We start from the raw sequence: 13,332 nt of genomic DNA on the forward strand, positions 1-13,332 counted from the left end.
TGCATTTGTTTACCTCAATATAAGCGATATCAGCACTGGCATCCCGTACTTGTGGATGCCAGTCCTTGGCTGGTTTTGCGAGATGCTTTCCATCCATCACAAACCAAACAAGACGAGGCCAACCTTAAATTAAAAACAAGACAAAAATTATTAAAACACTTCCAAAGAAATATTTTGTTTTTCAATATTCTGGGACAGCAACAACTAGCTAAGCAAAAGCACCAGAATCATGCTGCTGGGGGAAATGTGGAATGAAAATCATTAACAGCTTGATCAAAGCACTCTTTTGACAAGAGGCAGACAGTTTTCAGATTTCTCTTCCTTCTTCCTTCATATGTACAGTTAGAAATGTGTAATCACAATCAAACTAGTAATTGTACAGTAGCATTCAATATCTATGTTCTTTGCTCTGCAGAAAAATAATGGATAACAAAAAATGTACCTTTGAATGTAACTACCTCCCCAGTTTGAGCTTTTGGAAGGCCTTTTTGACAAACGTCCGTTGTCAAAGCTAACGTTACTCCACAACTGCCCAAGAGAAATCCAATCTGTTGGCTGCCAGCATCCTGTAGAAAAACCATGATGTTATTGTAAATATGCAAATAGTAAAGCTTAGAGTTTTCTGCAATTCTGCCATGCTTAGAAGACGTTAAGAAGTTACATATGAATAATCATGTGTTTCCAGACACCGCATTTCTTAGCCTTCACACATGTACAGTTGCTTTAAATGTCTCCCTGTTTTCTGGTGCCCATTACTGCAATATGAGAGTGCCTATCCAAATCCTTGATCTCCTGTGACTCCTATTCATTTGGATGCACCTCTCTGTTGTGAGTAACTCAGAGATGTGTAATTCAACGCAACAGAGATGTTCCTTTCTTATTTTTAAATAAACGTAAGTTCCTAAATCCAGGAAAAAAGACAGTTACCTTTTCTGTAACTAGTGTTCTTCGAGATGTGTTGCTCATGTCTATTCCACAACAGATGTGCGTCCTCGCCATATGCACGGGTGCCGGAAGTCTTCCCCCTAGCAGTACCCGAAATGGGGGAGCGCCCCCTGTGACTCCTGGAGCGGTGCCTCCATGGTGCGGTATCAGGGGAGCTGCGTGCTCCCCCCACCCTCAGTTCCTTCTTGCCAGACAACTCCGACAGAGGGGAAGGAGGGTGGGGTGTGCAATGGACATGAGCAACACATCTTGAAGAACACCAGCTATGGAAAAAGGTAACTGTCTTTTCTTCTTAGAGTGGTTGCTCATGTGTATTCCACAATAGGTGATTCCAAGCTATACCTGTTGGAGGTGGGAGGAGTTCACAGATCCCTGGGACGGAGTACAGCCCTGCCGAACCCGGCGTCATCCCTGGTTTGGGAGACAATCGCGTAGTGCGAGGTAAACGTGCGAACCAACGACCAAGTGGCGGCCCTACAAATAACCTGGATAGGGACCTGGGCTACAAAGGCAGCCGATGAGGCCCGGGCCTGAGTTGAGTGTGCCTTTACAATGGATGGCGGGGGAATGCCCGCCAGATCATAACAGGTGCGAATGCACGAGGTGATCCAATGGGAGAGGCGCTGGGTGGAAATCGACTGATCCTGCATGTGTTCAGCTGAGGCAACAAACAGTTGAGAGGACTTCCTGAACAGCTTAGTCCATTCCAGGTAGAATGCCAGCACCCTACGCATGTCGAGCGAGTGGAGGCGGCGTTCCTCACTGGACGCATGCGGCTTGGGGCAGAGGACAGGCAGGAAAATGTCCTGGCCCAAGTGATAGGCAGAGACCACCTTAGGTAGGAATGCGGGGTGTGGGCGGAGCTGAACCTTATCCTTATGAAAAACCGTGTATGAGAGTTCGGAGGTCAGGGCCCTGAACTCTGAGACCTGCTTCGCCGATGTGATAGCAACCAGGAAGGCAACCTTCCATGAGAGGTGAGACTAGGAGCATGTGGCCAGAGGTTCAAACGGGGGCCCCGAGAGACGGGATAACACCAAGTTCAGGTCCCACGGCGGGACAGGGGGCCTAGCACATGGAAAAAAGACAGTCCAATCCCTTAAGGAATTGTCTAGTCATAGCATGTGAGAACACCGTGTGTCCCTGCACCGGCGGATGGAAGGCCGATATGGCCGCCAGGTGCACCCTGACCAACAAGGGCGCCAGGCCCTGGGCTCTAACGTGAAGGAGGTAGTCCAGGATAAGCTGGATCGGGGCGGCCACCAGGGAAACACCCTGCTCTGCTCGGTGGCCCATCTGGAGAACCAGGACCACTTCACCACGTAGGCGCGGCCTGTGGAGGGCCGCCTACTTTCCAGAAGAGCTAGACCCCCTCCAAACACATCTGCTCCTCCCCGCCTAGCCATTGAGCAGCCACACCGTGAGGTGGCGAGCCGCTAGGTTGGGATGGAGGAGGCGGCCCCGGTCCTGGGGGAGAGCAGGTCCGGGTGGAGCGGCAATGGCTGCGGCAGAGCCACTGCCAGGCCATGAGGGTCCCGTACCAATGCTGCGGGGCCATGCCGGGGCAATCAGGAGAACCCGGGCCTTGTCCATTGTTACTTTCTCCAGGACCCTGCTGATGAGAGGGAACGCACAGAGAAACTGGTCCGACCAGGACAGAAGGAAGGGATCGGAGATACCGCCCTTTCCCAGACCCCCCCGGAGCAGAACCTGTCCCGGGCCTGGGAGAACTCCGAGGCCAGCTAAAGCTGGAGGGTCCTCATTCGGAGCCTGGCAGACCACATACGTGCATGCCGATATGTGACCCAGGAGCTGGAGGCACGCTCTGGCTGTTGTCACAGGGAACTTTGTGACCGTGTCGATGAGGCCTTTTAGGGTCTCGAATCTGTCTGGTGGGAGGAAAGCCGTGGCCGATGAGGCATTTAGGAGTGCCCCGATAAACTATGTGCTGGACCAGGACTAACGTGGGCTTGGTGTCGTTTACTAACAGGCCCAAGGCAGCACATGTGGACAATAGAAGCGTCACATGATCCTGCACCTGCAACCAGGAGCTGCCCTTGACCAGCCAATCATCCAGGTAGGGAAAGATCTGGACCCCCCAGCACCTGAGATAGGCTACCACCACCAACATACATTTTGTGAACACCCTTGGGGCAGTGGATAGGCCAAAAGGGAGGACCATAAATTGGTAGTGATTCTGTCCCCCAGGAAATGGAGGAAGCGTCTGTACCCCTCAAATATGTGGATGTGGAAATATGGATCCTGCAGATCCAGGGCAGCGTACCAATCCCCTGGATACAGGGAGGGGATGATGGAGGCCAGGGAGACCATGCGAAACTTGAGTTTGACCATAAACTGGTTCAGATCCCGCAAGTCCAGGATGGGCCTGAGTCCCCCTTCGGCCTTCAGAATAAGGAAATAGCAGGAGTAGAACCCCTTGCCTCTGAACTCCCCGGGGACCATTTCCACTGCTCCCAGGTCTAGGAGCCGCCCCACCTCCTACTCTAGGAGGGCTTCGTGCAAAGGATCCCCCAGAAGGAATGGGGGTGGAGGATGGTTGGGTGGGGGCAAAACAAATTGCAGCGTCTAGCCCCGGGAGACTGTGTTGAGGATCCAGCGGTCTGAGGTTAGTTGCAACCACTCCGGGAGGAAAGCACACAACCAATTGCAGAAGGAAGCTTTACTGAGGGGGGATTCCCTTCGCGAACTGTCAGGGTGCACCCCGGCGTCCCATCAAAGCTGCCTTTTCCCTGCCTGCTTGCCCTTGGAGGACCCAGGCTGCGGGGCAGGCCGTGACTGCCGCTGAGCGCGCCTCTTATAGTCTCCCGACTTTTTATTGGCAGCCTCGTACTTAGGCTGGGCATCCGGAGCAGGGACCTGCTGCGGCTTAAACTTAGTTTTGGCTGGAGCTGGAACATAAAGACTCAGGGTCTGCAGAGTCATGCGGGAGTCCTTCATGCCATGCAGCTGTGTATCCGTTTGTTCCGCAAACAGAGCCTTGCCATCAAACAGGAGATCCTGCATGGCCGACTGCACCTCGCCGGACAGCAGGAGCCACGACGCCCTTCTCATGGACACCGCTGAGGCCATGGATCAAGCTGCCATGTCCGCCGCATCTGACGCCATCTGCAGGGACAGCCTGGCAGCAGCTGCACCCTTCTCCACCAGCGCCTTGAACTCTTTCTTATCGCGCTCCTGGTGGGAGTCCTCGAATTTGAGCAGTGAACCCCACAAGTTGAATTCGTATCTGCCCAGGAGAGCCTGGTGGTTTGCCACCCACAACTGGAAACTCAAGGATGAATAAATCTTTCTGCTAAAAGAGTCCAGCCTCCTTCATAAAATAACAGAATCATAGAATATCAGGGTTGGAAGGGACTTCAGGAGGTCATCTAGGCCAACCCCCTGCTCAAAGCAGGACCAATCCCCAATTAAACCATCCCAGCCAGGGCTTTGTCAAGCCTGACCTTAAAAACTTCTAAGGAAGGAGATTCCACCACCTCCCTAGGTAACGCATTCCAGTGTTTCACCACCCTCCTAGTGAAAAAGTTTTTCCTAATATCCAACCTAAACCTCCCCCACTGCAACTTGAGACCATTACTCCTTGTTCTGTCATCTGCTACCACTGAGAACAGTCTAGAGCCATCCTCTTTGGAACCCCCTTTCAGGTAGTTGAAAGCAGCTATCAAATCCCCCCTCATTCTTCTCTTCCGCAGACTAAACATCCCCAGTTCCCTCAGCATCTCCTTATAAGTCATGTGTTCCAGTCCCCTAATAATTTTTCTTGCCCTCCGCTGGACTCTTTCCAATTTTTCCACATCCTTCTTGCAGTGCGGGGCCCAAAACTGGACACAGTACTCCAGATGAGGCCTCACCAATGTCGAATAGAGGGGAACGATCACGTCCCTCGATCTCCTGGCAATGCCCCTACTTATACATCCCAAAATGCCATTGGCCTTCTTGGCTACAAGGGCACACTGTTGACTCATATCCAGCTTCTCGTCCACTGCCACCCCTAGGGTCCTTTTCTGCAGAACTGCTGCCTAGCCATTCGGTCCCTAGTCTGTAGCGGTGCATTGGATTTTTCCGTCCTAAGTGCAGGACTCTGCACTTGTCCTTGTTGAACCTTGTCAGATTTCTTTTGGCCCAATCCTCCAATTTGTTTAGTTCTTGAGTCTTTATTTTTCGGAGTGAGGACTGGTTGGCCCTGCCACTCCCTGTGATTGACCGACTCAACCACCATGGAGTTGTGCGTCGGGTGGGTGTATAAGTACTCGTGCCCCTTGGTGGGTACAAAGTACTTGCGTTCCGCATTCTTTGAGATGGGGGCCAGGGAAGCCGGCGTTTGCCACAGGGTATTTGAAATCCTTGCCACCCCCTCATGGAGGGGCAAAGCCACCCTGCCCAGTGCCGAAGATGACAGTACATTGAACAGGGAGTCCGAGGGCTCCTCCAGCTCCTCTGCCTGGAGCTGAAGGCTCAATGCCACCCGTTTTAAAAAAGTTCTTGATGGGCCCTAAAGTCCTCCTGCGGGATGGAGGGGGTTGGGGCTGCTATCGCCTCATCCGGCGAGGAAGCTGGTACAGTACTCTGGGTATCTGCTGGCACCGGAGGGTCCACCACCTGGTCGGTCTCCAGGCACGGTGCCAAGGACGTATGTTCCACCGACCCTCTCATTGGGGGCCTGGAGAGAGAGGCCGACGGCGCCTCTGAGGCTCCGGCTACCGAGCGGGCCCCCACCGGGCGCTGCGTCAGAGGCCATGGTGCCCACTGGTACCGTGCTGCCACTGGGCCTGATGCCACTGCACCTGCTGTGGCAGCAACGGCCCCGGCTGTTCAGCCTGGCCCATGGAAGGCTGACTACGAGCGGAGACCAGGCTGATGAACGACCTGCTGCTGCCATGGGACCGGGAGGACCAGTACCGCCAGTAGCTGCTGCTCCGACGGGTGGACCCATGGCGGCATGGTGCTGGTGATCTACGCCCTGGGCTGCAGAGACAGTGCCTCGGCGGGAACCGGGAGCGGGATTCCGAGCGGGAATGGCGACGACGTCCATGCTGCGACTGGCTGCGGTAACCCCTGCGAGACGAGGACCTCTGGTGACGTCTGCTTCGGTCCCATTGGTAATTGCTCCGTGGCATGGAGCGGTTCTGGGAGTCCCGGTCGGACAGTACCCAACCAGACAGTCTGGTGGGAGTCGAGGACAAGCCACGTGGACTGAGTCCTGAATGGTCGCTGGGTGGAGAACGGCGTCAGGAACGTTCCTGCGACCGAGACCAATACTGAGCCAGGGGCAACTGTGGAGAACCCAGCAGTGGCTTGCCTCTGGAGTGGGGGCCGATACCGGCGGCGCTCCTGGTTACGGCATGGTCATAACATCTCTGGCCACCTGCAGGGCCTCCGGCATGGACGGCATCCGGACATCCGGGCAGGCCTGGTCCTACGTGGTGGGCTACTCCACTCAACGTGAGTTGGAGGCCTAGAGGGGATCGAGGACTGCCCGACATCGGTCTAGTCTCTGCCCTTGGTTTACCTCGGTGCTGCTGTGAAGGTGGTACTTTCTTAGCCTTCTTATGCCCCACAGATGGGGAGCGGTGCCGACTAGTCAAAGGCACCGGGAGGTCTCTGTGCACCGATGCTGTGGTGCCTGGTGCCGACTCAGAGCGGCGCACCGGAGCTGGGGTCAGCGCCGACTCCATGAGAATGGCCCACTCTCTTAGTCCGAGGTTTAAACAACTTGCAAATTTTGTAACGATCACTGATATGGGTCTCACCCAAACAGCGTAGACAGTCTGCGTGTGGACCACTTAGATCTCCTACAAGTGTTGCACGCCTTAAAAGCTGGGTCGCGGGGCATGCCCTGGCCCGGGTACTCTAACTAAATGAACTAACTGTAACAGCGAACTAACGATAGGTACTAGCACTGAACGAACGAAAAGTTCTGGGGACGAGCTACAGCAGAGCTGGAGCAGCACAGCTCCGATGCACCTTCACTGGTGGTAAGAAGGAACTGAGGGTGGGGGAAGCACGCAGCTCCCCTTATACCGCGCCATGGAGGCGCCACTCCAGGGGTCGCTGGGGTGCTCCCCCTACGGGTACTGCTAAGGGAAAAACTTCCGGCACCAGTGTACGTGGCGAGCACGCACACCTATTGTGGAATACACATGAGCAATCACTCGAAGACCCACCTTAGTCTGCCTATATGTATCAACTGCTGTTCTATATTGCTACCAAGCTGAAAACGTAGCCTCTATAAACGCTAGAAATGCCTTTCTCCAAACAGCCTGTTTTCATCCACAGTACTTAGAGTTATGACAAGTAACATTTTAACATGTTATAGTTACAAAGTACAGAGCTTTTAACATATTGCTGATGACATTCAACAATGGCTCAAAACAACCTCTAGTCACAAAGGAGGGGGCATTTCTGTAGGACAAGCGAAGCACAGAAATGCATACTTATGGAATGGATAGATAGGCAGTATCATGGAGCTATGAAGAAGACTAAATACATTTACAGAACTAGGCCAATGCTACGCTACAGTGTTAAACATGACATACAAGTTTTTCCAGGATCATGTCAACATTAATAGGAAAGGGTCTATTTTTCATAGTCCTGAGCTGACATTCATCTATGCAAGTAATATTTTTGATATTAACTGACCCCGTCTACCTTACAGCTCAGGTTAGGAAATCTGCTTCATTAAACCCTCAGGGTAAAACTGAGTCACAGACCAAAAATCTAAAACGTTAAAGTTGATCGAATACAAAAAATGTTAATACGACAGAAACGTGCTGCAAACTTTTATACTGAAAGTTAAAAAAGTTAAAAAAAGGAATAAGGTGTCAACACAGATAGTTTAGACCTAGATTTATTTTAATTGAGGGAATTATTAGCAGGAATGGGAACTAAATTGAAAATCCAAGAGTTTCTACTGTATGATAAAGCATTTAATCAAAATAGTAAAATCTTCCACAACAGGTAAAAATTTTAAAAATAACTTAATTTTTTAAAAACTCATAGACTTTAAGGCCAGAGTGGATCATCGTGACCATCTAGTCTGACCTGCACATCGCAGGTGACAGAGCCTCACCTACCCACTCCTGTAACAGACCCCGAACCTCTGGCTGAGTTACTAAAGTCCTCAAATCATGGTTTAAAGACTTCAAGTTTCAGAGAATCCATCATTTACACTAGTATAAACCTGCAAATGACCCCATGCTGCAGAGGACGGTGAACCCCCCCCCCCCAGGGTCTCTGCCAATCTGACCCAGGGGAAAATTCCTTCCTGACCCCAACTGTGGCCATCAGGTAGACCCTGAGCATGTGGGCCAGACTCCTGGGAGAGAATTCTGTCGTAACTCAGAACCCTCCCCATCCAATGTCCCATCACTGGCCGCTGGAGACATTTGCTGCCAGCAGTCACAGATTGGCCACATGGCATTGCAGGCCGTCCCATCAGACCTTCCCGCCCAACAACTTATCAAGCTCAGTCTTGAAGCTAGTTAGGTTTAAATACATATATTTAGAGATTTAGTTAACAGTGTTGACTAACACTGCCATCATAACATTCAACGTTAAAAGAACTTTGAAAAATTCATGAACATCTCTACAAGCATATATATACTAAAGGGGCAGTTCAATTATTTATATCACAGGTTTTCCCAGGTTAGGTATTAAATTCCACTCCACAAACATACTAGCATTCATTAAAATCTAACATTTAGAGAGAAGTACAACCATCAGTTCAGCTCATGCACTGTGCTGCTTTCTTCTGCAGACAGACACTTCAGTTCTACTGCTGTTTGGATTTATAACATCCCTCTACTCTTGAAGCCATAAAAAACTATCCATCCACATCCCCTTAACCACAAAAAAACTCACTTATTATTCTGCCTAGTTGTGGCACATTGTACCTCAAAGCAACACTGTGGAACCGCCATATTCTCTTGTAAAACTGATTATTTTCACTACCTAATGTTGCTGACACACTCAGTTACCTTTCTTGTTAGTGGTACTTCTATTGGCACAGGAACCAGGTCTGCTAGGAGGCACCCATAAAATGCCACCATAAACATCACAGGATCACTGTTAGGAAATACGAGAGCCACCTATAACAAGATTGAGCAAAGCCGGTAAAAGTCTTTTAGAGAGTCTTTTTGAAAACACATTTCCCACATATTGTTCAGGATCATAACAAGAACTGGAGACATTTAAACAATGGTAATCACCATAGCACACACATGCACATTCATCATTGTTTAGGAAGGTATACAAGCTTCATATTCACTGGATGAAGCAAACTGATCTCCCTGCTTGTGAATACATTATATAATCAATACAATCTTCTTGAACCAAAGGATTCCACAGAGCAGTTCACTTTTATGTAGTTCATTTCCACAAACCCCTTATAAAGAAGGTCCCTTCAATCAGATTTTTTTCCAGAAATGCTAAATATAATATTGCATTTAGCAATAATTACACTGACGTGACAAAGCTTTTTTGAGACAAAGCCATTTCTGACTGTCCAACTCATCCATAATTTTGTTCAGTCTTTACTGTCTTACCAATGATACAGCAATTTGTACACAGCACATGCAAGAGACTGTACTGACATTGGCCTTTTGCTTACTGTGATTCATTATGAATTCTATGCTTGCTGAAGGAAAAAAAATATACAAAAAAGGAATGAAGAAAGCTGCTTATTTTAGGGAAAAAAATGCACTACCTTACATTTATTAGCCAATTAAACGTGATAGTGATGTTTGGAATAATGAAAATGACCTCATCAGGTACATTGATTTTCCATTGCTAGTATCAAGGCCAGTAGCTTCAGGACTTGACATTTTGTCTGTGCTAAGAATTCACACTCCAGGTACAATAGGGTCAAGTATAAAGTCTACTGTTAAAAGGCTTGAGCAACTGAGAATAATTGTACGTTACGGGCCTGAACATCAGCACATACTGTCCCTGATTAGTCCTTCCGAAGAGCTGTCTAATAGAAATCACCACACCAGCTCCATGTCTGAATTACCAAGCTACCTCAAAAAGAACAGGACGACATGTGGCACCTTAGAGACTAACAAATTTATTTGAGCATAAGCTTTTGTGAGCTACAGCTCACTTCATCGGATGCATGTAGTGGAAAATACAGTGGGGAGATTTTATATACACAGAGACCATGAAACAATGGATATTACCATACAAACTGTAACAAGAGTAATCAGGTAAGGTGAGCTATTACCAGCAGGAGAGCGGGGTGGGGGGGGGGGAAGGGAACCTTTTGTAGTGATAATTAAGGTGGGCCATTTCCAGCAGTTGACAAGAACGTGTGAGGATCGGGGGGGGGGGGGGTTAAACATGGGGAAATAGTTTTACTTTGTGTAATGACCCATCCACTCCCAGTCTTTATTCAAGCCTAATTTAATGGTGTCCAGTTTGCAAATTAATTCCAGTTCAGCAGTATCTCGTTGGAGTCTGTTTTTGAAGTTTTTTTGCTGAAGCACTGCCACTTTTAGGTCCAAAGGCCTCAGTACAAACGAAGCATAAATTCTGAAATAAGCATTTTAATACGATCTAATCACTTCATTTAACATCATACCTACCACAAGGATTCCAAAGGTAGGACTCAAAAACCCTGTTGCAATAAACACCATTTCAATAGTGTTGTTCAGTGTACAGCTGTGTGTATGTGGTGTCCAAGAATTCTGGGGCAAGGAACAGAATGGCAAACAAACCTCCTCTCACTCTCATTCAGGATTCTCCAGAAGACCTGCTTTTGTTCCATGAGGCTCAGACAGGAGGCAAAGCCAGTGAGAAATACCAGCATGGTGGGAATGTGGAGAGTTGGCCTGACCAAGCAGCTCCCCATCCCCGTTGTCCATGACACAAAGGGGAGCTGACCTGGAGCACTAAGCTCCCTGTGTGGTTCCCCAGCCGCTCAAATGGAAGCAACAGCTCCATCATCTATGGGAAGCACAGACCAGTGGGTAGCAAGCTGTAGGTGGGAGGGCAGAGGGAAAGAGCGGGACTAGCAAGGTCCTTCAACTTCTAAGCCTTGTGTGACCACCCCACCTGCCCACCTCCAGCCATACCACCCTACCATGTGGTAACACCAGCTCCGTGCTATCTGTTTAGATTGCAAGCTCTTTGTTACAGGGACCTGTCTTATTACTTGATAGTACAGCACCCAGCAAACTTTTGGACATCATATAAATAAAATAATACAGGCAAAATTCCCAATAGAACTTTAGTTCCAAAATGCACAGCTCCTTTCAAATCTAGTTTTAAACATTATTCCAGTCTTACTCCAACGCAACGCCAGTAGTTACCTACCCTGTGTCCAGGTTTGAGCAGTGGTTCATTCTTACTGGTTAGTTTGTTAAGAAGTGTATATGCTAACTTCAAGCTCCGGCTCCAGAGTTTGCCTAGAATTAGAGCACAGATATAAGAATAAAAAAGCAACAGGCTACACTTTAAACACTGACTAGTGATCTTGGGTCCCCAACTGGGAACACCATGAAGGGGCCTGATTTTTAGAAAGCAAATGCCAAGCACCTTCTGAAAATTAGGTGCTTTTAAGGTGTCTCAAAGCTCTTAAATTATCCACAATAGAGTTACTGCCTGTCTTATTGTGCGAACACCATTATGTATGAAAAACTACTGAGTAACTAATTCACTGGGTCTATGGCTTCCATCACTTCTACTTAAGAGAACTGCCTTTCAGCAAATTGTGATTTAACAACTAAATTAGCCCAAGAACTTTTGCCTGGAGCATTAAAATATCTGGCAGCATTTTGTCAACTTTCCTCTCCGCTGACGATGCATACAAAGGGCAATTTCTCAAAATGACCCTTTGATGGTAACCTATTAAATGAATCATAGAAACATAGGACTGGAAGAGACCTTGAGAGGTCATCTAGTCCAGTCTTCTGTACTGAGGTAGGACTAAGTATTATCTAACCATCCCTGACAGGTGTTTGTCTAACCTGCTCTTCAAAACCACCACCAACAGCGATTCCACAACTTCCCCACGTAAACTGTTCCAGTGCTGACCTACCCTGACAGTTAGAAAGTTTTTTCTAATGTCTAACTAAATCTTCCTTGCTGCAATTTAAGCCCATTGCTTCTTGTCCTGTCCTCCTGGGTTAAGGAGAACAACGTCTCACCCTCCTCTTTGTAACAGCCTTTTACGTACTTGAAGACTTGTGTCCCCCCTCAGTCTTCTCTTCTCCAGACTAAACAAACCCAGTTTTTTTCAATCTTCCCTCATAGGTCATGTTTTCTAGACCTTTAATCATTTTTGTTGTTCTCCTCTGGACTTTCTCCAATTTGTCCACATCCTTCCTGAAGTACGGTGCCCAGAACTGGACATAATACGCCAGCTGAGGCTTCATCAGCGCAGAGCAGAGCGGGAGAATCACTTCTCGTGTCTTGCTTACAAGACTCCTGCTAATACAGCTCAAAAGGACGTTTGCTTTTTTTGCTATGGTGTTACATTGTTTACCCATATTTAGTCTGTGATCCACTATAAGCCCAGATCCTTTTCTGAAATACTCCATCCTAGGCAGTCATTTCTCATTTTGTATTTGTGCAGTTGATTATTTCTGCCTAAGTGGGGTACTTTGCATTTGTCCTCACTGAATTTCATCCTATTTAATTCAGACCACCTTTCCAGTCTGTCAAGATCATTTTGAATTCTAATCCTGTCCTCCAAAGCACTTACAAACCTCCCAGCTTGGTATCGTCTGCAAACTTTATAAGTTATAACTCTCTCTGCCATTATCCAAATCATTTATGAAGACCCCACTCAATATACCCTTCCAGCTTCATTGTGAATCATTGATAACTACTCTCTGGATATTGTTTTCCAGCCAGTTGTGCACCTGTTTCATTTAGGCTAAATTTTTCTTTAAGTTATCACGGTCTTCTCTACATAGTTTATTGGTTTTACCAAGTTCTGCTTTTACTCTCTTCAAGCTTAAAACCAGGTAAAATAAAGTCAGCATTAGGTCAGTTAAAATGCATCTTTTTAAAGTACTCTATTACAGTGGCTCCCGAGCTGTGTTCTCTGGAACAATTGCTGGTCATTTGCAAAGAGGTGGCTGGTGGCAAGGTGCTGGCTCTTCTCATTTCCAGCTGATAATCCGCATTTAAAGAAGCTTTGTTGGTCACCTTCTCCCACATTTACTACCACAAATTCGTAGGGGCAAATGTTGCAATGGCTTATGTGCAAAAGGAACATTAGGAAAGTTTTTAAAATGTACGACTGGTACTCTAAAAAGGAATAATTAAATATTCCTGATTTTAGAGTAATTAGAACAATCACATCATACACAGTATTTGAATTCAGCTACCAGAATTAAAAGTCTGTTTTTAAAATGACATTTC

General features: G+C 47.9%; 1 protein-coding gene across 17 annotated transcripts in view; it reads right to left on the reverse strand.

Moving 5' to 3' along the window:
- The window catches only part of DIP2A (disco interacting protein 2 homolog A), a 248,545-nt gene that overhangs the window by 70,528 nt on the left and 164,685 nt on the right, over nt 1–13,332 (reverse strand). For all 17 annotated transcript variants that reach the window (XR_012154401.1, XR_012154402.1, XM_073306935.1 and 14 more), the window contains 4 exons: nt 11,278–11,369; nt 8,943–9,053; nt 443–566; nt 14–123 (listed from right to left, as the gene is read on the reverse strand). Coding sequence is in view for 15 of the 17 variants with exons in the window: in XM_073306935.1 (XP_073163036.1) it covers nt 14–123; nt 443–566; nt 8,943–9,053; nt 11,278–11,369 (437 nt within the window). In the remaining 2 variants the exon portion in view is untranslated. The remainder of the gene's footprint in view (nt 1–13; nt 124–442; nt 567–8,942; nt 9,054–11,277; nt 11,370–13,332) is intronic.

The sequence above is a fragment of the Lepidochelys kempii genome, chromosome 11 (genome assembly GCF_965140265.1).
Source record: "Lepidochelys kempii isolate rLepKem1 chromosome 11, rLepKem1.hap2, whole genome shotgun sequence".
NCBI classification, from domain to species: domain Eukaryota; kingdom Metazoa; phylum Chordata; order Testudines; family Cheloniidae; genus Lepidochelys; species Lepidochelys kempii.